We start from the raw sequence: 22,086 nt of genomic DNA, 5'->3' as shown, positions 1-22,086 counted from the left end.
CAGCAAGAGGGGCTTGAATAAAGAATTACTGTAAGAAAAAGAGTATAGCTCTACAGATTGGTTTGTAACTACACTTGTCTTATAAAGTTATTATTTACCTATGGAGGCAGCATATTATAGATTGTGAAGACTCCAGATCTGGTTCCAAACACTTCCTAGTGTTGGCCTCAAACTGACACAATTCTTCCAAGATTCAGTTTCTTCATCTGTAAAATGGAGGCAGGAAGCACCTGCCACCTAGGATTATTGTAAGTCTTACATTAAATGACATAGAGAGAGCATTTAGTCCCAAATAGGAAACCAACATAGGTTACACTCTGCCTTCTCTCCTTTCTTATAAGTTCTGTTTTCCTAAAAGAATCTGTTCTAAGTATTTTCATTCCTGAGTCTTTGTTGATAGAAATATTTCTCACTTATCCAATTGCCCAGGGTTAATAAAATAATCCACCTGCAAACAGATGAAATATGTGTATAAGAAAATTGGCACAGCATATGTAAAGATTGTGCTACTGAAATGTTAAACTCGGTGTGGTAAAAATAGAATTATATAAAATGTCACATAAGTACACATCCTAAAAAATCAGCTTCACTCACAATCTCACGTATAAATTTTAGTCAATACACCAAATAATGACTATGTTAAAAAATCCAGAAGATTTTGTTTGTTTGTTTGTTTTTGTTTTGAGACTGGACCTCACTCTGTCACCCAGGCTGGAGTGCAGTGGTGTGATCACAGCTCACTGCAACCTTGACTTCCTGGACTCAGGTGATTCTTCCACCTCAGCATCTGGAGTGTGAATATCGGGGACTACAGGCATGCACCACCATGCCTGTTGACTTTTTAAAATTTTTATTTTTAGTAGAGATGGGGTTTCCTCAGGTTGCTCAGGCCTGTATCGAACTTCTGCGCTCAAGGGATCTGCCTAGCTGGGCCTCTCAAAGTGCTGGGATTACAGGTGTAAGCCACCATGCCTGGCCAAAAATCTAGAACTTTCATGACTCAGTAGGATAGATGTTTTTGGGGAAAAAAATTCACTTCAGTATATGTGAATGTTTCATAAACTATAAAGAACTAGACAATACACAATGTTGTTTGTATTGCAGTGTGCTGTTGGCTTCTAGAATAAATTGGCAATGTCATAAAATGTGAGTCACTCAACATATTAAAATACACATTTTTATTCACTATAATTCAATTTGAAATGTACATGGAAAGGAAGTCAGCTTTCTAAGAAGTTATCACAACATATATAATAGACATTAAGTCAACAAAGATAACAAACAAAATTTTTAGAAGTCTTCCCACAATTTCATCTTCTAGACTTTTGGGAGTAGTAGTAGAAATTAATATCCAGTTTTTACCAGTCATATCCAGAACACTCCCGCTCCCTAGGAAAAAAGAGAAAAGTATCCTCCAATGAACACATTTATAATACTGATTCTTTCAACTCAATCTAATATTTCCACTATAAAAAGATAGTGACCTAGGTAAGTCTTCCAGGGAATACTCCATACCTATTTGTAACCAATCAATGAAATAAAATATTTTTCTCCCATTTATTTTGACCACTTTCTGTCAAAATCACCTTTCTTTCTAAAACAAACAACTCAAGGAACTTTCAGAGTGGCCATTCCCTTTTCATGTTATCTGTAGTAAGTTTATTTATGAAGTATCTGCAGTCATTTCAATCATTTTTATTGGCATTGGTGAAGCTGCTGTTCCTCTAACTTGTACTATTGATGTTACCAGGAAGTAAGAATTTGAAGACATGGAAAAAGGCAGGTAGTGATAAAAAAAAAAAACGGTGTTTTTCTTTCCTCAAGATTCTGTCTGTCATGTTTTGGTCACTTACTAAGACATCAAACATTTAATTTCCTCCACATTTCTGTATTAATAAAACAGGTTTTTAAAAATACCTGGAATTTGTGGTCTGCATTCCACATCGTTGGAACAGTTTACCAAATGTCTGTTAGGCAGGGCATTTAGAAGCATTCTTAATCCCTTTTACAGGGGATGCAAAGGCAAATAAGCAGTTTTCAAAGCCTTACACCAAAGTTCCCCATATATACTCAATTTAAAATGAACGTCAATATAAAAAAATGTGGCAAGATTTGGGTAGGAAAATACTTCATCTACTATTTTCACCCCAAAATAAAAAAGGGAGGTAGACTTTTAAGAGAATAAGAAAGAGGGAAGGGGAAAGAGATGAGTACTCTGCCAGTGTTGTCTTCTTCCATTTTGAGCGATCTTCATAATTTCTGTAATAAATCGCTCCATTCCTAGAGAAGGGAATTACTTGCCCCAAATTATGCAACAATCATTAGCAAAAGAAACACCTAGAATTTTCCCTGCATGCAACAATTCTTTTCACCTGTGTTTCAGCAACAAGGAGCAAAAAAAAATGCATGGGTTTGCAAAGTGATTTTCCTTCCCTCCAGAAACCTCAAACTCCAGCTTGTGTTTCTTCAGTCTGTGGCTCCCAGGGGTACCTTCAACTCTCTCCAAAAAGAGTAAGAGAGAGACTGAAATAAGAAGTGAGGAGGGGGATAGACAATTGGTGAGGAAGGAGTGAGTGAGTAGAGACCCATTTCTCACCTGAATTAATCCCAGCTAGTGGTAGGTAACACGGCTTCTCAGTTTTCTGCTCTTGCCGGAACAAAGTGCATTCAGCACAGGTGGTCTCTTAGCAACCTTGATTCCTGTGTCAAAGCATAGCAAAGGTTTTACTGGACAGTGAGGTAGTGTAGGAACTGAAGGGGCAGGGAGCCTACACAGAAAAACTTCTAAAATCGTTTTCAAAACTAGATCGGAAGGAGATGTCTAAGAGTGAACTTTTGAAAATATGACACTTTAATTTCTGTTTATCCCAGAATCGTATAGCTTAAAACTGAACATTGGACAGAAAGATTAAGCTAAATTCTAGGATTTCCTGGTGGGGCAAACATTCACCACACTTTTTAAAGAAATAATTCCCAGCCGGGCACGGTGGCTCACGCCTGTAATCCCAGCACTTTGGGAGGCTGAAGAGGGCGGATCACAAGGTCAGGTGTTCGAGACCAGCCTGAGCAATATGGTGAAACCCTGTCTCTACTAAAAATACAGAAAAATTAGCCGGGTGTGGTGGCGCACCCCTGTAATCCCAGCTATTCAGGAAGCTGAGTGAGGTAGAAGAGTGGCTTGAACCTGGGAGGCGGAGGTTGCGGTGAGCCAAGATCATGCCACTGCGCTCCAGCCTGGGCGACAGAGGGAGATTCCGTCTCAAAAAAAAAAAAAAAAAAAAAAAATTCTCTAAAAATTATTTGAAACCAAGGCTTTAATATCTTCATGACAAAACAACAATTACAACAAGAAAAACCTTCGTATGTAAGTGACCACAACTCATAAGATTGTGAGTCTATTTTTTAAGTACAGTCATCCCTCAGTACCCATGGGCGATTGGTTCTAGAATACCCCACAGATACAGTAACCATGGAAACCAAAATCCATACATGCTCAAGTCCCTGATATAAGTGGTATAGTATTCACATATAAACTACACATATCCTCCCATAAGCTGTAAATCATCTCCATAAGTTACTTATAATACCTAATACAATATAAGTGCTATGGAAATAGCTGTTCTGCTGTATTGTATACAAAACAATGACAACAAAAAAAGTCTGTATATATGCAATAGAGACACATAGTTTTTTCAAAATATTTTCGATCTCTGGTTGGTTGAATCCATGGATATGGAACCCATGGACCTGGAGGGCCAACTGTATTATGTTTTAATATTTTGTATCATTTTTACAAACAAATTAGAAAATGGAGGAGTGAATTTATTACAAAAGACAAGGCTATAAAATCTGATTGCTGTCTCCTTTAACCATGTGCAGTCACACACTGCATAATGACTTGAGTCAATGAAGGACTGGTAGTAGCCCCATGATATTATAACAGAGTTGGCCAGGCGCACTAGCTCATGCCTGTAATCCCAGCACTTTGGGAGGCCAAGGTGGGTGGATCACAAGGTCAGGAGTTCCAGACCAGCCTGGCCAAGATGGTGACACCCTGTCTCTACTAAAAATACAAAAATTAGCCGGGCATGGTGGCAGGCACCTGTAATCCCAGCTACTTGGGAGACTGAGGCAGAGAATTGCTTGAACCTAGGAGGTGGAGGTTGCAGTGAGCTGAGATCGTGTCACTGCACTCCAGCCTGGGCGACAGAGTGAGACTCTTGTCTCAAAAAAACAAAAAAACAAAAAAAAACAAAAACAAGATTATATAACAGAGTTGTAAAACTCCTATGTCTTAGTGAAGTCATAGTTGTTATAATGTCATAGCACAATGCATTACTCATGTGTTTGTGATGATGCTGCTATAAACAAACCTACAGCACTGCCAGTCCTGTGAAAGCACAGCACATACAAAGATGTATGGTACATAATACTTGATAATGATAATAAATGACTGTGTTAATAGTTTATGTATTAACTATACTATACTTTTTATCATGATTTTAGAGTGCACTCCTTGTACTTATTTTAAAGTTAACTGTAAAACAGCCCCAGGTAGGTCCTTGAGGTATTCCGGAAGAAGGCCATCATTATCATAGGAGATGACAGTTCCATGCATGCTATTGTCCCTGAAGACCTCCCAGTGGGACAAGAAGCAGACATAGAAGACAGTAATGTTAATGATCCTGACCCTGTGCAGACCTAGGCTAATGTGTGTGTTTGTGTCTTATAAGAAAAAAAAAATTAAAAATTTTAATAGAAAAAAGCTTATAGAATTAGTATATAAAGAAAGAAAATATTTGTGTACAGCCTTACAATGTGTTTGTGCTTTAAGCTAAGGATTATTATTGAGTCAAAACATTAAGAAAATTAAAAAGTTTATAAAGTAAAAAATTACAGTATATAAAATTTATTTTTTTTCCTTTTTCTTTGTTTTCTTTCCCTTTTTTTTTTTTTTTTTTGAGACAGAGTCTGCTCTTGTCGCCCAGGCTGAGGTGCAATGGTGCGATCTCAGCATACTGCAACCTTTGCCTCCTGGGTTCATGAAATTCTCCTGCCTCAGCCTCCCGAGTAGCTGAGATTACAGGAATGCACCACCATATCTGGTTGATTTTTGTATTTTTAGTAAAGACAGTGTTTCACCATGTTGGCTAGGCTGGGCTTGAGCTCCTCCCCCAGGTGATCCATCTGCTTCAGCCTCCCAAAGTGCTGAGATTACAGAGGTGAGCCACCGTTCCCAGCCTATTTCTTTTTTCTGAAACTTAACTTGTTACTGATGAAAGAAAAAAACGATAAATAAATTTAGTGTAGCCTAAGTGTGCAGTGTTCGTAAAGTCTAGAGTAGTGTACAGAAATATCCTAGGCCTTCACATTCACTCACTGTTCACTCAGTGACTCACCCAGTGCAACTTCCGGTCCTGCAAGCTCCATTCATGGGAAATGCTCTATACAGGTGTACCACTGTTTATCTTTTATACCACATTTTTACTGTACCTTTTTTATTTTAATTTTTTATTTACTTCTTTATTTTATTTTTAATTTTTTTGAGATAGTATCTCACTCTGTCACCTAGGCTGGAGTGCAGTGGCACAAATACGGCTCACTATAGGCTTGACCCCCCAGGCTCAAACAATGCTGCCACCCCAGCCTCCTGCGTAGCTGGGACTACAGGTGTGTGCCCCCATGTCTAGCTAATTTTTTGTATTTTTTATGGAGATTGGGTTTTGCCACGTTGCCCAGGCTGATACTGAAGCCCTGAGCTCAAGCAATCCACCTGCCTCAACCTGCCAAAGTGCTGGGATTACAGAGGTGAGCCACCACACCCCATCTATTTCCTTATCTTGAAACAGGAGCTTGCTCTGTTACCCAGGCTGGAATGTAGTGGTGTGGTCATAGCTCACTGTAACCTTGAACTCCTGGGCTCATTCAATCCTCCCTCCTCAGCCTCCTGAGTAGCCACGGCTACAGGTGTGCACCGCCTTGCCTGGCTAATTTTTAATTTTTTGTAGAGACAGAGTCCTGCTATGTTGCCCAGGCTAGTCTCGAACTCCTGACCTCAAGCAATCCTGGAGAACAGGAGTGCGATTCTAGCTCACTGCAGCCTCAAAGTGCTGGCCTCAGGTGGTCCTCACCTCCTCAGTTTCCCAAAGTGCTGGGGAGCCACTGCACCTTGATGATGTTAAAATGTTTAAATACGATTATAACTCGTACTTGTGACCACCCATTACACTCCTAAGTGTATCCCCCACCAGAATGCATGGCTATCTGCCTACCAAGACACATATCCAAACATCGTAATAGCTTCAATATGGAAACAACTTAAATGCCATTAGAAAAAGGATGAATTGTGGATAGTCATATAATGGAATATTATACAATAATAAAAATTCAACTACAGCTATAGACAAAAACAATGATTAATCTTACAAATATAACATTGAATTTTAAAATACAAAAACAGGTGAATCTAACAACGATAGCACTGAATTTTAAAAAGCAAGGCACAAAAGACAACAGTGTAAGTACATTTATATAAACTAGAAAAATAGAGTTAAAGTGCATGGTTTAGCGGTATATATATGCTTGGTAGTAATGTAAGTGGTAAATTTATCAAGAAAAGAAAGAGATTTGCTACCACAAAATCAGAGTAGGCCTGACTTTAGGGAGTATAGGGGAAGGAAATAGGCAAGAGATTCTAACAATGTTTCATTTCTTGTCCTGGGTGGTGGTTATACTAGCAATCACTTTTAAACTATTTATTAAACTGTACATAGAAGCTTCATGTGATTTCCTTGCTTCCTTCCTTCATTTCTTTCTTTCTTTCTTTCTTTCTTTCTTTCTTTCTTTCTTTCTTTCTTTCTTTCTTTCTTTCTTTCTTTCTTTCCTTCCTTCCTTCTTTTCTTTCTTTCTTTTTCTTTCTTTTCTTTCTTCTTTCTTTTTCTTTCTTTTCTTTCTCTTTCTCTCTCTGTCTTTCCTTCTTTCCTTCTTCCCTTCCCTTCCCTTCCTTTCCTTTTCTTTCTTTCTTTCCTTCCTTCCTTCTTGCTTGCTTTAGAGAGTCTCACTCTGTATCCTAGCTTGAAGTGTGGTAGTACAATCCTATTTCATTTCAGCCTTGAACTCCTGGACTCAAGCAATCCTCCCACCTCAGTCTCACGAGTAGCTGGGACCACAGGCACATGCCACCACACCCAGGTAGTTTATCTTTATTTTTGTAGAAACAGGGTCTCACTATGTTCTCCAGGCTGGTCTTGAACTCCTGGCGTCCAGTGATCCTCCTGCCTCAGCCTCCCAAAGTGGTGGGATTACAGACATGAGCCACTATACCTGGCCTTCATGTGTTTTTCTATATGTATGTTAGACTTCATAATTAATATACTAAACAAAATAAAAGACCAGAGAGAAATACATCCAAATGTCACTAGTGGCCATAGTTGTGAAGTTGGGTGGAAGGAATTTGGGTGATTTTCGTTTCCCTTGGCTGTTTCCATTTCTCACTGCCCACCCCCGCTTGCTGTTTCCTTTTCTCACATTGATTCATTTAAAACGATATTGCCTATATTACTTCAGAACACTAAGGAAAGTAGTCTCAATACTGCTAGTCTTCTTCCCTCTGATATATTTCAAAATAATTTATACTGACTTTATTTTTGTCAAACCAATCATTATAACAAATATGAATGAAAGGAAAATTACATTTATCAATGAAACATTTTAATGAAAGTATGTAACTTCTATGATAAACAAGGCAAATCTCTTCCACCATGAGAAACAGGAACCAGGGGTTCCTGTTTGCTTTTTGCCCTTGATGTTGGTCTGTTTCTAGATCTAAATAATTGGAAGGACACAAATTTGTCTCATCACAAGTTTCCTAACACAACCAGATTTTACTGTGGATTAAAATTATGCGTCACATGGTGCTTGGATTTACATTTTGCTCATTAGTTTTCACTCAGCTGGAATCATGGTAGTAAGTGTTTCTTCTTTAGGATGGAAGGGGCATTTGTTGGAGAGAATAGCTATTTAACAGCAGTAATTTTCAGGATAAAATATTTCCTAGTTTTTTTATCTGATAGAAACATGTACCAAAAAATATACACAAATTTTAAACAAGTTAGGACACCTTAAAAACTATGCTACAACTTACTGAATGTGTTTATCTCAAGACCTTGGTCTTATCTTGAGCGTAGTTTTTTAACATCATAGTTAAAATGACATGACCTCCCGTTTCTGATATGACAGCTGAGGTTATTTTGGGTCAACATTTTTTTTTATGTTGAAACTTCAGCTGACAACAAATAATTTCCCCTCCCATGTGAATGCCTCTGCCTTTCTTTTCCTCATTTCTAGAGGCCATTGGGAGTCACTTTATTATTTTATAGAATGTTGTAGGCCGGGCGCGGTGGCTCAAGCCTGTAATCCCAGCACTTTGGGAGGCCAAGACGGGCGGATCACGAGGTCAGGAGAACGAGACCATCCTGGCTAATACAGTGAAACCCCGTCTATACTAAAAAATACAAAAAAACTAGCCGGGCGAGGTGGCGGGCACCTGTAGTCCCAGCTACTGGGGAGGCTGAGCCAGGAGAATGGAGTGAACCCGGGAGGCGGAGCTTGCAGTGAGCTGAGATCCGGCCACTGCACTCCGGCCTGGACGACAGAGCGAGACTCCGTCTCAAAAAAAAAAAAAAGAATGTTGTACTGAAAGTAGAATGGATACTTTCATCTAGTTATAAATCTTTACTTCTTCCTTTGATTCTATCAAGATTCAGGTCCAAGATTTCAGTATCTAATTCGAATTGACCTGTTCATTGCTTATTAGATAGTTGAGGAGTGGTATCCCACAGTTAGACAAATGAGAGTAGCAGTAACCTCTGGTTTCTAGGAGCTGGACTTCCTTGTATTCTCTGTTCTTCATTCTGCCACCAGTTTGTAAGCCCTTGCCTTTGAAGTCAACTCTGACTCCAGGGCCATAAGAGAAAGTATTTTCTAAATGGCTTGGTCCTCTGGCAAAAAACTACAACAAAACAACAACAACAACAAAAATCCCTCTATTATATAAAAGTATTACTAGTTCTGAGACTTCACACTTTTCTCAATTTCTCCTAACCTCTAACATTTCTCTTTATTAAGTGTAGATTTTTGGTTAGGACAAAGAACAGAATGAATATACTTTGCAAAGTCTCTTTTTCACTCAAAAGAAAAACACTTTTCATTGGATTCAAGTTTATAGTCTTAAACACATGAGTCACACTTCAAAAATATTTTCTTCTTTGATAAAAATTTTCTAATCCTTCTCCTTGTTTCAATCAATGTCTAACAGTTAAGATAATATTGATAGAAGTTCCCTAGAGACACATGTTGAAAAATGAGACACAGTTGAAATCTGTCCACTTTTGCTTAATAGGCCACTTAAGTAAATAATATTATAATAACCACCATGTATTGAGGGTCTATTATGTGCCGGGCACTGCTTATGCACAATTGGGAGATGAAGGACACTAAGCATTCTGTGCCATAGTTTAGAAACTAATCCAGTACTTCAGCTTCCAGACGCCACGCTCTTTCAACTATACTGATTTATTCATGTTTTCAAATGAAAAGTTACTTTTGAAAATATCTACATTATAATGGAAATTGACTATACTGGCATGGAAACATCACATAATTATTAATGGACACTCTCCTTCTTCAGTCCTGGATCCTTTCTATATATGTGAGCTGGTTGTGGAACAATGGGATGGAAGGGCTCAGAGTTACCCCTCTGGGCCTGATAAACCCAAATTTGCAGGAATTCACTTTACAACAGTTAGTTGCTAATTTATTCACATCAAAACAATCTGTCCTTTGTAAATGGGACATTGCCCAGATCACAACTGTGAGCTCACCATTTAACAACAAATTTAGCTGAAAGCACAGTTTTGGTTTTTTTGTTGTTGTTGTTGTTTTTTAGACAGTTTCATTTTTGTTGCCCAGGCTGGAGTGCAATGGCGCGATGTTGGCTCACTGCAACCGCCACCTCCCGGGTTCAAGCCATTCTCCTGCCTCAGCCTCCCGAGTAGCTGGGATTACAGGCATGCACCACCACACCCGGCTAATTTTTGTATATTTAATAGAGATGGAGTTTCTCCATGTTGATCAGGCTGGTCTTGAACTCCCAGCCTCAGGTGATCTGTCCACCTCGGCCTCCCAAAGTGCTGGGATTACAGGCGTGAGCCACTGCGCCCGGCCAAAAGTACAGTTTTTATTATTTATTTTTATTATCTTTTACTACCTATTTTATTCATATTTATTGTTATTTGTTTTTAACTGCTTGTTACCTTACGGCTAACAAATTTCTCCCCTGGATCTCCTTAACATTAACTAAGCTGAGAAATAATAAGAATGCTGCCAAGACATGGTGTTTGAGAGATGGGTCTAGAATCAGACTGACAGAGTTTGAATCTCAGGTCTGCCACTGTGCATGACACCTTAAGCAAGTTACATTAACTCTGTGCCTCAGTTGGCACTTCCATAAAGTGGGGATAATGGTACCTGCTTCTTGGGGTAGCCTGAGAATTCAATGAGATAACACTCGTGCCTAGAAAGTAAACATTTAGTAAGTGATAGTGTCTACTATTAATTACAGTCTAGCATGTTACTGTTACATAGTAGCTCTTGAATGAATCATTCTTCTCAAGTTCTCTTTAAGCACCTAAATAGGCAAAACTGTTAAACTCCTATTCATCCTTTGAGATTCAATCTCACCTCCTCTGTTATCCAATCTGACTTCCTTAGAGAGAACGTATTTCCCACTTGTCCGCAACATGTTGCCAGTGACCACACTGTATCATGGTTGTTTACATGCAATACCCCCATAGTCAGTGATGCTTTCCAAGAAGGTAGGGGATGGCCTTATTCATCCTAGATTCCAGGGCCTCACAGTCTCCGACACTAATTAGTTCTCAAAAAATACTGACTTGACTATACTTAAAGCAGAAGCTTTCTGGGAAGAATGAAAGTTCACTTTGTCCCAATGACAATTACAATAAGAAAAACATACGTAATAAGTCTACTTTTCCCAGCAAATAATTTTAAAAATAAAATCCCAAAGTTGGGTGCTTGCAACTTGTCTCCCTGTGGAAAACATCTCCCTTTCCCACAAAGTATATGTTCAAGACAACTGTCTTTTAGAAACTTGAGAAATCATATGGGAACTATGTCTTACTAACGCTTTTCCTTTTGTTTTGTTTTTTGTTTGTTTGTTTTTTGCTTGTAATTAGGGAAGCAAGTCAAGTTGCTGAAAGGCAAGAAAAACTTGGCACAAAATCTAGAGGGTTTTAGAATGGGATGATCTGTTGGGATGGCACCATTTCTGTAGTATACTGGAGGTTTGCCCTCACTAAACTCAAATTCGAGTAATTTGGGAAAATTTGGGCATACGCAATGGTCAATGAATTTTTGTGTTCTGTAAGCTTCTAAAATTTGAGTTCAAGCTGCATTTTCTGAGCTCATTAAGGTCCCCTTCAATTCTGCCCAAAGTTGAATTATATGAGAAAGGAAATTTAACACATATCTGAGAAATTAACTTACCAACGACATGAGCCTTGTATCATAGAAAGCTTGTACAGGAATAAAATAATGCATATGACTATGTTTAAATGATGGCAGGCATTATTCTTGCACCTTGTTTCCTGATTAAGACATGATTTCAAGGCAATTATTCTCTTTCCAGCTAAGAAAAACAACAATGGGGAAAGATGGGAAGTACTAACGAAATGTTGGTATAGAGAAGATATTGGAGCTTTTGTAAACTTCTCATCTGACAAACGAGGCCCAAAGAAGTGCAGAGACTTGTCTGAGGTCACACAGTGACTTTTTCCAAAGCTAGTGCCACCATTGCCTCAGCGATTTTCTGATATTTATGATAGACTGGATTCTGCGTTTCACCAGAGTCAGCTACGTGAGGAGAGTCTGCCTTCATCATCCTCCAACATCTTTGATTCCAGCCCATGTATAACCAGAGTCCAGAGCAAAGTAAATCACAAGTGAAAAGTGGAAAATGTGGCAGGTCAGGGCCACAAGGCAAAGAATTTGACAAAGTGGACTTTGACTGAACACAGAAACATGTTTGTTACAGATGGTCGGTCAGCAAGGTGGAGTGAGGAGACAGTACAGGATCTGAACCGGATGGAACCAGTTTGAGATCCTGGCTCTCACCAGTATTAACTCTGCAGCCTTGGACAAAGCACCTAACCTCAGATGCTACCTCATCTGGAGAACAGAGAGAGTAATATCTGTCTTGTAGGGGGTCGAAAGGACTTTATTCATAACTGAAGCTCAGAGTCTTCTACACACACTTTGATTTTAATCTCATAAAACTTTATGAGGTGGAATATTGCTACCACTATTTTCTTACTCGAAAAGATGGAAACCCAGAGAGGTTAAGATAGCTCTCCAACGTTACACCCGTAGTAAGAACTGACCAGGGATTTTTATGGAGATTTGTTTGGTTCCAATGCCCATGGCCGTAGCCACTGCAATATAGCAGTGAGCCAAGAGGCCGGGCATGGTGGCTCACACCTGTAATCCCAGCACTTTGGGAGGCCAAGGCGGGCAGATTACCTGAGGTCAGGAGTTCGAGAACAGCCTAGTCAACATGGCAAAACCCTGTCTCTACCAAAAATGAAAAAATTAGCCCGGCATGGTGGTGCGTGCCTGTAGTCCCAGCTACTCGGGAGACTGAGGCACAAGAATGTCTTGAACCTGGGAGGCAGAGGTTGCAGTGAGCCGAGATCATGCCACTGAACTCCAGCCTGGGTCTCAAAAAAACAAAACAAAACAAGCAAACAAAAAAAGTAAGCCAAGAGCCCAGCATGCTGCCTGACACTCAATAAATAGTGCCTAGTTAAATGAAGCAGCAGATTCAGAAAAACGGCCACTTCCTTGCAGCCCAACCATGAAGAGGGATGGAGTGGCTCAGTTAGATGAGAGGAAACAAATAGCCTTTAAGAGATGGCAAGCCCAGAGAAGCTGAGGCAGACACACAGACACATGAGCAGCGGGGTGTTGGCTCGCGTGGCAGTACTCCTGAGGGTCCATCTGATCACCCACCCGCCCCCGGTGGGAAAGCAGGTTACAGACCTGTCAGGAGCCACTGTGTTTCTCTTCTCTTCTCTTCTCTTCTCTTCAATGGCACCCCTCTTGCTCTCTCTCTCTCTCTTTTTTTTTTTTTTTTTGAGACGGAATTTTGCTCTTGTTGCCCAGACTGGAGTGCAATGGTGCAATCTTGGCTCACTGCAACCTTCACCTCCCGGGTTCAAGTCATTCTCCTGCCTCAGCCTCTGAGGAGCTGGGATTACAGGTGCCCACCAACACACGGCCTAATTTTTGTATTTTTAGTAGAGAGAGGGTTTCACCATGTTGGACAGGCTGGTCTTGAACTCCTGACCTCAGGTATTCCATCCGCCTCGGCCTCCCAAAGCGCTGGGATTACAGACATGAGCCATCACGTCCAGCCCACTTGCTTTCTTTTTAGGTCAACATTTGTTCAGTTTTGGCTTTCCCAAGCCGTTGATGGCCATGCTTCAAATGTTTGAAGTAAATGTTCTGGCCCTAAAAAGAACATTTTTTCTACATATGAACAAATATGACTTCTTAATCATCCACTATCAGGACTCCTGAAGGCTACAGTTTCTAACTGCCATATTCTTGCCCTAAACAGATCATACATTGCCCCTGAGATGACATGAATTTACTCAGTTATGGGCACCGAACATTACGAAATATTCTGGAATTGAAATAGTCAAAATGTTATCAACCATCTCCCTGCCAAGTTTTCCAGCCCTCTCCATGAATCACAGTTGTGATGCACTTTTACAAAACCAGATGAAAGGCCTGGAGCCCTGGCTGGGTATCAGCTGTGTAAGGTTTCCACAGAGAGCCCCAACACAGCAGTGCCAGCAGACACTTGTCCTTTGAGTGGTGCGAGGATGCAGAAATGGGACTAAGGGGGGCTTGTTTGTGATTTCTGACCTGCAGAACTCAGATATCCAAACAAGTGTCGTTCCCATTTGGAGTTGGTGAATGGAGGGGAGTGGGGAAATCTCTGGACTTTTTTGAGTACTCAAAGGCATTTGGCAGAACCTTTTAAACTACCTACTTGGCCTGCAACACACACTCCTTGGTATAAATTCACTGGTGGCAATGTTTTTATGTTTTTACGTGCAGATTTGATTTCTGAGACAAGCTGATTGTTCTCTGGAGTCAAGTTTAGCTGAAAATAAATGGCTAGGCTGGAGAATAGAATTTCAAGTTTAAATGACAGACTATAACCACCTTTAGAGTAGAAATGGTATCTCCAGCATTTTCCACAGAGCTTGGACAAAGTAAGTGCTTAATAACATATTTTTTTCCCCATAGGGCAGATGAGGTGTGACTTTAAAAGGTGTTGCTCTTCTATGTGTCACAAAGTCATTACTTAGAAGGTGATACTTGGCCAGCTGTGGTGGCTCACACTTATAATTCCAGCACTTTGGGAGGCCCAGGAGTTTGAGACCACGCTGGGCAACATGGCAAAACCCTGTCTCTACTAAAAAATACATGTATACAAAAATTAGCTTGGCACATTGGTGCACACCTGTAGTCCCAGGTACTCGAGAGGCTGAGGTGGAAGGATCACTTGGAGCCTAGGAGGTGGAGGTTGCAGTGAGGTGATATCAAGTCACTGCACTCCAGCCTGGGTGACAAAGTAAGACTCTGTCTCAAAAAAAAAAAAAAAAAAAAAAAAGGTGATACCTAAGGAGGAGGACTGAACCATGAGCAAGCCCATTCTGAGTTTTATAGACCCCGTTTTTGGTTAGCACATGGTGTCTTGCACATGCTAGGAATTAAATACATATTTGCACAATTAAAGTTTGTAGAGGAAAACAAAAATCCAGTCATATCTCCTGAGTTACAGGGCAACACTTTGGAAAGCAGGTATTGAGACGACCCTTCTTTCGGTCGTATCCAGACACACAGAATCTAATGTGGCATGGGTGAAAACCAGTCCTTTGGAAACACAGAAAGACAGAGCAAAAGAAAAATGTTAGAATGCTGATTATAATAGAACAGATACGTTTATGGAAATAATAGTTTATATTTTGAAGTTGTTTTGGGAGGTTTCTCATCATCGTTGATCTTAGCTGTAGACTTAATACCTTGATTGCTAACAATATACCATCCTCCAATCCACCTGTCCTCAGCATTTGCATGGTTTACACTATTCTAAAAATGAAGTTATTAAAAGTAGTAAAAGTTGAATATTGCCTCTACAGTTTAAATTCATGTTTCCCATCAAAAACCACATTTGGAGGCTCTGGATTTAAATTGGAAACAAATGAGAGATAATTAGGAAGATTCGGGAAAAACTCAAAGAAGGAATTTATAAATGTGTTAAATTAACAGTCACTGTCACTATACTTGGCTACTTATATACATTGAGTAAACCCCACCATGTTGTAAAAGAGACTATGATTCTCATTTTACAAATGAGCAAACTGGGGCTCAGAGTGGTTGAGTACTTTCTTAGGATCACACAGCTTGTACATGGTCCAAGCCAGGGCTCAACAACAAGCCCACATCTGCCTCCTTCTAATTCACTGTCATGCCTCCCTTACGCATTTTATTTAGAAGCCTGGTGCACATGTTCAAGAATTGAACATACGTAACCAAAGCAGAAAGCTATATTAGTCTATGGTCTTGAAGAAGGATTGGAGTGTCAGGTTTCAGCCCTTCTCAAGAGAACCAAGCAGGGCATTGGCCTTTCTGGGCTTCAGGGTCCCCCTTTTCTAGACAGAAAACATAGTGATATACTTTGAAGGACTCTCAGAAGCAACCAGTATAAAGAAGGCTGCAAAGACAAAGCCTTTGGCTAAAAAACAAGGAAGCAATGAATCCATGGAACAAGACAGGTGCCCTTCTGATCCAAACCTAGAACAAGGGGAAAGAAAACAAAAGTGCCCAGGTTTCTTGTCCGACTACTCCTCCCCGCCAAGTCCCCCATGTATACTTTTCATATGTGAAAATTCTCTTTGCAGTCATTGGAATTCTATTTGGAGAGAAAATACAAGGAAACAGGAGGTGAAGCTGCAGCCACAGAGCTTGGTCAGGTAATTTATATATCATCAATCCTTTGCTTCTCCTTCTGCCTTTATTTAACCAAAAGAAAATGAGAGGAGTAGAAATGTAATTCATTGATCTCTCTTTATAATCAGCCTTATAAAAAGTGGAGAGATGTTGCAGGGATAGGAAATAGGCTTTGTGAATCTCAGTGAATTTTAATCTACTACATCTCCCTCCATCAGAAGCACATAAGAGTCACACTAAAGTTTTCCTCCAAAATCAACATCTTAAAATGCTACATTAAAAACACACACATACACACAAAAACAAACAAACAAAAAAAAAACACTTACTGTTCAGGGGTTCAATAAGCGAAGTCCAAAGTCAAGGGAATGATCTCTCTCTTTTATGAAAAACACCATATGGTCTTAGTGGATCAGGAGGCTCACTGGTCTGTTATTAATAACTGGCTTAGAGCTTTGTGAAGAAACATGAGCCAGAATGTCACGAGAGGAGGCAAGTGGAAAGAAATTGACAGGCACAGGTGGAGTAAATTATAACAAAGATATACTTATGCCCACACAGGAGCTCGAAGAACCCATGAGAAAGAGATCAGTTCCTCCACAATCAATAGGCCCTTACATCAAGTTTTTGAAGAGTTAAACAACCCACAAAATATCCTGAATGTCAGCGGGGAACATCACACACCAGAGCCTGTCGAAAGGGTGGGGGGATAGGGGAAGGGATAGCATTAGGAGAAATACCTAATGTAAATGATGAGTTAATGGGTGCAGCAAACCAACATAGCATATGTATACCCATGTAACAAACCTGCACGTTGTGCACATGTACCCTAGAACTTAAAGATAATAATTTTTAAAAATCCTGAAGGTCAAAAAACACCATGACTCATTTAAGGTTATACTATCCTTTGCTCTTCTGAACAATTCTTTTCCATGGACATGTAAATATCTTTTTAAATTGATACATTTTACCTTGTTTCTCCTCAATTTTAAAAATATATCAAGAAATGGATTTTGAAATGCACATTATCAACTTTTTAAAGTTTTTTTTACCTGTGAGCATATTAGCTGCCTTCCCTTAGAGATCCCAAAACAATTCCTGGAAACATACAGGTGCATGTGGCGGCTGGAGGCTGGGTCTTGGGATTGTATCATACATAAAAAGAAACCTGTAGAATTCACGTGGTAAGAATGGAAGTATAATCATCACCTTCCTTCTGGTTTGCAGTGGCTCTCCTCTTTTGGAAACTTGTATTTCAAAACATTCCAAATTCTATGCCTCCCCTTCTCCCCCATAAATGACATCAAATTGTTTATAATATTAACAGTATGTCTTTAGACCTAATTACATCAAACCCTGGCTCTGTCCGAAGTATTAAAAGAAACTGACAATTACATGGCTGGGAGTGGTGGCTCATGCCTGTAATATCAGCACTTTGGGAGGCCAAAGCAGGCAGATGGCTTGAGCTCCGAAGTTTGAGACCAGCCTGGGCAGCATGGTGAAACCCAATATCTACCAAAAAAAAAAAAAAAAAAGAAAAAAAGAAAAGTAGCCAGGTGTGGTGGCACATGTCTGTAGTCCCAGCTACTCAGGAGGCTGAGGTAGAAGGATCACTTGAACCCTGGAGATAGAGGTTGCAGTGAGCAAAGATCATGCCATGGCACTCCAGCCTAGGTAACAGAGCAAGACTGTGTCTCAAAAATTAAAAAAGAAAGCTGACAATTAGAGAAAAGTTATTGAAATACATAAAGATTGTTAAATTGCCTCTTCTTCTTCTTCTTTTTTTTTTTGCAGAGACAGGGACTCACTCTGTCACCCAGACTGAAGTGCAGTATCATGATCATAGCCCACTGCAGCTTTGAACTTCTGAGTTTAAGCAATCCTCCCACCTTGGCCTCTTGAGTAGCTGGGACTATAGGCATGTGCCACTGCACCCAGCTACATTTTTTTTTTTTTTCCATTTTCTGTAGAGATGAGGTCTTGCCTGGTCTTGAATCCTGGACTCAAGTGACCCTTCTGCCTGTTTCTCCCAATGTGATGGAATTACAGCCGTGAGCCACTACACCCAGCCAACTGCTTCATTCTTCAGGTTCCAGCTACTTGTCACCCTGGCTCAGCTCTAGTAACTGGTCTTTTGTCAAACTAAACCTTTTTCAGCTAAATGCTGTGGTGGGTCGGGTGGACACCTCCCTACAGACCTCACATAGTGGAATGTTAGTCTGCTGAGGCAACTGTGAAAAAGAGAAACTGATATGCTAGTGACGCTCAGTTTAATAGATGGGAGAGAAGGAGTGGAATAGGCATAGAGCCTTTCTTTTTTTTTTCCATTCTCTGGTCAATTAAAACAATTTGAGTATCCACTGAATATATATATTTTTGTTTATAGAACATATGCATATACTATTGTAAATATATCATTTACATCATAAAATACAAATACAATTTTTAAAAGAAGAAATATAAAAATAAATAGACATTCTAAGATTTTCTTACCATACTTTCAATGGGTCATCTTTACCAGTCCCTGGGGCATGGACTGTGCAGCTGACTGATGAGTGTTCAGAACACCAGGCCCACCACTTATTAGGTGTTGTGGGTTGCATTGCATCCCCTAGAGACATTTTCAAGCCCCAGTCCTCTGTACCTGTGAATGTGACCCTATTTGGAAACAGGGCCTTGCTGATATAATCAAGATGAGATCATGCTGGATTAGGGTGGGCCCTAATCCAATGACCTGAGTCCTTGTGACAAGCGGGAAATGGGGACATAATCAGACATATAGGGAGACATCATATGACAAAGGAAATAGATATTGGAGTGATATGTCCACAAGCCAAGGAATACCAAGGACTGTGGGCAACCACCAGAGAAGCAAGGAAGAGGCAAAGAAAGACCCTTCCGCAGAGCCTTCAGAGGGGCCATGGTCCTGCTGACACCTTAATCTTGGTCTTCTAGTCTCCAGAACTGACACAATAAATTTCTGTTGTTTTAAGCCACCCTGTTGGTGGTAGAATTGAGCTTCTAATACTTTAATGCAAATGTTTTAGGAATTCAAATTCAAAAAATTTAGGTAACTCTTTTTTTAAAAAAAGACTACTTTAATATTTATTTTTTGATGGAAAGAGCTGTCTTCTGAGTTATTCAAGTTCAGCATAATGCAAGCATACATTTGTCTTCTATCTGGTCTTATTCTTCCTGAACCTAGACAGCTCTACTGATTGAATAAACTAGCATTATGTTTCCTAGATGTTTAAGATGATGAAAACAGGAGATGTGTGTTTAGCTAAATTAAATTATTATTCTGACAACTTCATTTCAACAATAATTATGTTTTGTGGTATGTCAGCTTGAAGACAGTCTCTAAGATCTTTTAGTAACTTAAAACTTATGCGAGTTTAGGATAATTAATGGATAGTCATTAAATACCTAGATCATTTCTAATAAGAAAAAGTATTAAAGTATTAATCACTAAGCATAATTTTAAGGCTGTATGTATTTTGCCATATTGAGAAATTGTACTATAAGGACATCTAAGCTATCAAACATTGTAAAGCGTATATTCATAAGCTTTGCTACACAATTGTAGTGTCTGACAGCTCACAGGTATCTACCTCATAGCTATCTCTTTGAAACAGAAGTTAAAAAGTTATGCTTAATATTGTGAGGAGATTCTCTAGGAAAAATAATTGTAGAGAAGAGAACTTTCTATGCAAGGTACTCAGGATGTATTTTTGTTAAGGTAAAGGAGCATAGTTTTGTCCTAAAGTAAAATGACTGGCTGTTCCAGAATGAGGAAGAAGAACAGGTAGCACAAAACCTAAATGGATGTAGAAACCTGTAGAAGGTGCACAGAAAGGGAATTTTATTTGCCATAGTCAAAACTGGCTAAGGTTTAGTGGCTTTATTTATAAGACTATCTTAAAAGAGCCTTGATATCAAATATTATGTTGATACAAAATTAAAACTGCTTTTCTCTCTGTTAAATGACAAAATTTTCTTGAATCATTTATGTACTTAAGAGGTTAAGATTTTTCTTTACCTTCTGAGAAATCTGCCTAAAAGGCTACGATTCTATTTTATCAGAATAATTTTCTGTGCTTTACATTCAGTTTTTCATGTCCTTGATAACTTACAGGAACAAAGTCTTCTCACTCTTGAAAGAATTAAGGTTCTTTACAATCCTATTATCTCCTATGTTTTCTTTAAGACTTTTCTACTGTCACTTTGATTTTAAATTCACTGATTTTAAATGCCACAGAAACAACCAAATTTCCTTGTCAAGTGCATTATTTTTGTAATGAACTCATCAGATCTTTCACTTTTGAAAAATTATCGTTAATAAGTTAACCACGGTCATTTTTGGTCTCTTGGCATCTAGAGACAGTTTTTCGTTGTTGTTTTGCTTTGATTCTTCCTGGAAAGCACTCGCAAATCAGCTACAAACCAGAGTGCTTTGACATTAAAAACGACGGTCTCAGAGCCCCACGGCAAAGGACTATGCTGAGTACTCACAAGCACAGGCTTATGATGGTATTCCTTAAATAGCCTGGGGCCCATGCCATTGGACCATCCAGGATTTCCTGCATTCTCATTAAGAAGCTAACGGGTTCACGAGGCTACTAACCCAAGATGGAACAGAACAAGAATAAGCCTGAGCAAAATGATGAGGAATGATTTGAGTTTTGTTTGGAATGCTGCTAATATTTTAATATTCTATTATCTGGATATGAGGGCTACTTTCTCTTTTCTTTTAAGCTATTATCTAAAAAATATGTAGATTAATAAAAACAAAACATTTGTCTTTTTCTACCTGTTTCCTCCCGAATACGGAAACTTTTATTGAATACTCTTATTTCCAAGGTAATATAGTTATTTGCATAGGTTCAATAACAATCTGTTCTCCTTATTAAGAGGATGTAATTGGAAACATTGGTTATACAACAAAGCTTATTCTGAATAAGGCTTTGTTCAGAATGTCTTATCTGAGAATGAATCAATATATGGCCAGTAAGTCTTAAGGAACTGAGGCTGACTTTACAGGGTTGGCTTATGGGGTTCTCAGCCTTACCAAAGAATAAGGAAGTTCTCCTTCTAGAGGGCCAGGGAAACTTAGACTATTTGCGTGACCTTGAGAAGAGAGGAATTTACTCAAATCTATGATTAATGTAGATGAAATCTGATGGTGAATTCTTGCCTTGGCTTCTTAACTTCAAGAGGTTTGTGTTTATTTTTTAAATTCTCTCTCAGAAGAATCAAGCCTCAAGAGGTTTTTAAAGGTGCATTTGGAACGTCCTTATGAAATCTTCCACAAAGCAAACTTTAAAGAACCAATATGTTAAATCACCATTCTTGCCGCATATGTTAAAATAATTAAGTTGAATTTAATGACATCAACTTTATTTTCTGACCAAGAATAATCCTTCTTTGAGATTATTTATTTTGTTTCACGCGTCCATGTGAAGAGATCACCAAACAGGCTTTGTGGGAGCAACATGGCTGTTTATTTCACCTGGGTGCAGGTGGGCTGAATCCGAAAAAGCAGTCAGCAAAGGTGATGGGATTATCGTGAGTTCTTATAGGTTTTGGGATAGGCAGTGGAGTTAAGAGCCATGTTTTGGGGGCAGGGGGTACACAAAGTACATTCTCAAGGGTGGGGAGAATTACAAACAAACTTCTTAAGGGTGGGGGAGATTATAAAGAACATTGATCGGTTAGGGTGGGGTAGAAACAAATCACAATGGTGGAATGTCATCAGTTAAACTATTTTCACTTCTGTGGATCTTCAGTTGCTTTAGGCCAACTGGATGTATACGTGCAGGTTACTGGGGATATGATGGCTTAGCTTGGGTTTAGAGGCCTGACATTATATTATTAAGAAATATATATTATTAAGAAAAATAATATTATTATTAAGAAAAATGTTATTTTATATTATTAAGAAAAATAAAACAAAATAGGGGTAGTGTTAGGAAGGTGAAAATTTTG

The 22,086-nt window shown here is 39.2% G+C and overlaps 1 protein-coding gene and 1 long non-coding RNA gene across 3 annotated transcripts in view; one reads left to right on the top strand and one right to left on the bottom strand.

The window, feature by feature from the left end:
• LOC140712407 (uncharacterized) overlaps positions 1-18,657 on the top strand; it is a 38,913-nt gene extending 20,256 nt beyond the window's left edge. Inside the window, exons 2-3 of the long non-coding RNA XR_012093990.1 lie at positions 16,053-16,124; positions 18,072-18,657. This is a non-coding gene — a long non-coding RNA (uncharacterized lncRNA). The remainder of the gene's footprint in view (positions 1-16,052; positions 16,125-18,071) is intronic.
• MRLN (myoregulin) lies at positions 1,159-16,559 on the bottom strand. 2 transcript variants are annotated; one of them, XM_073019130.1, is made up of 4 exons: positions 16,431-16,551; positions 13,117-13,587; positions 2,597-2,700; positions 1,159-1,389 (listed from the first exon to the last, which is right to left on the bottom strand). In XM_073019130.1, exon 4 carries the CDS (start codon positions 1,367-1,369, stop codon positions 1,229-1,231), a length of 141 nt encoding a protein of 46 aa, XP_072875231.1. In that variant the 5' UTR covers positions 1,370-1,389; positions 2,597-2,700; positions 13,117-13,587; positions 16,431-16,551; the 3' UTR covers positions 1,159-1,228. The 2 variants fall into 2 exon arrangements, with proteins under 2 accessions (XP_072875231.1, XP_037865136.1); XM_038009208.2 differs by lacking the exon at positions 13,117-13,587 and having other exon boundaries at positions 16,431-16,559.
• Positions 18,658-22,086: the final 3,429 nt, after the last annotated feature.

Source organism: Chlorocebus sabaeus, chromosome 9 (assembly GCF_047675955.1).
Source record: "Chlorocebus sabaeus isolate Y175 chromosome 9, mChlSab1.0.hap1, whole genome shotgun sequence".
Classification (NCBI taxonomy): Eukaryota; Metazoa; Chordata; class Mammalia; order Primates; family Cercopithecidae; genus Chlorocebus; species Chlorocebus sabaeus.
Note: the sequence above shows the minus strand (reverse complement) of the source record. Positions and strands in the feature narration are given on the sequence as shown.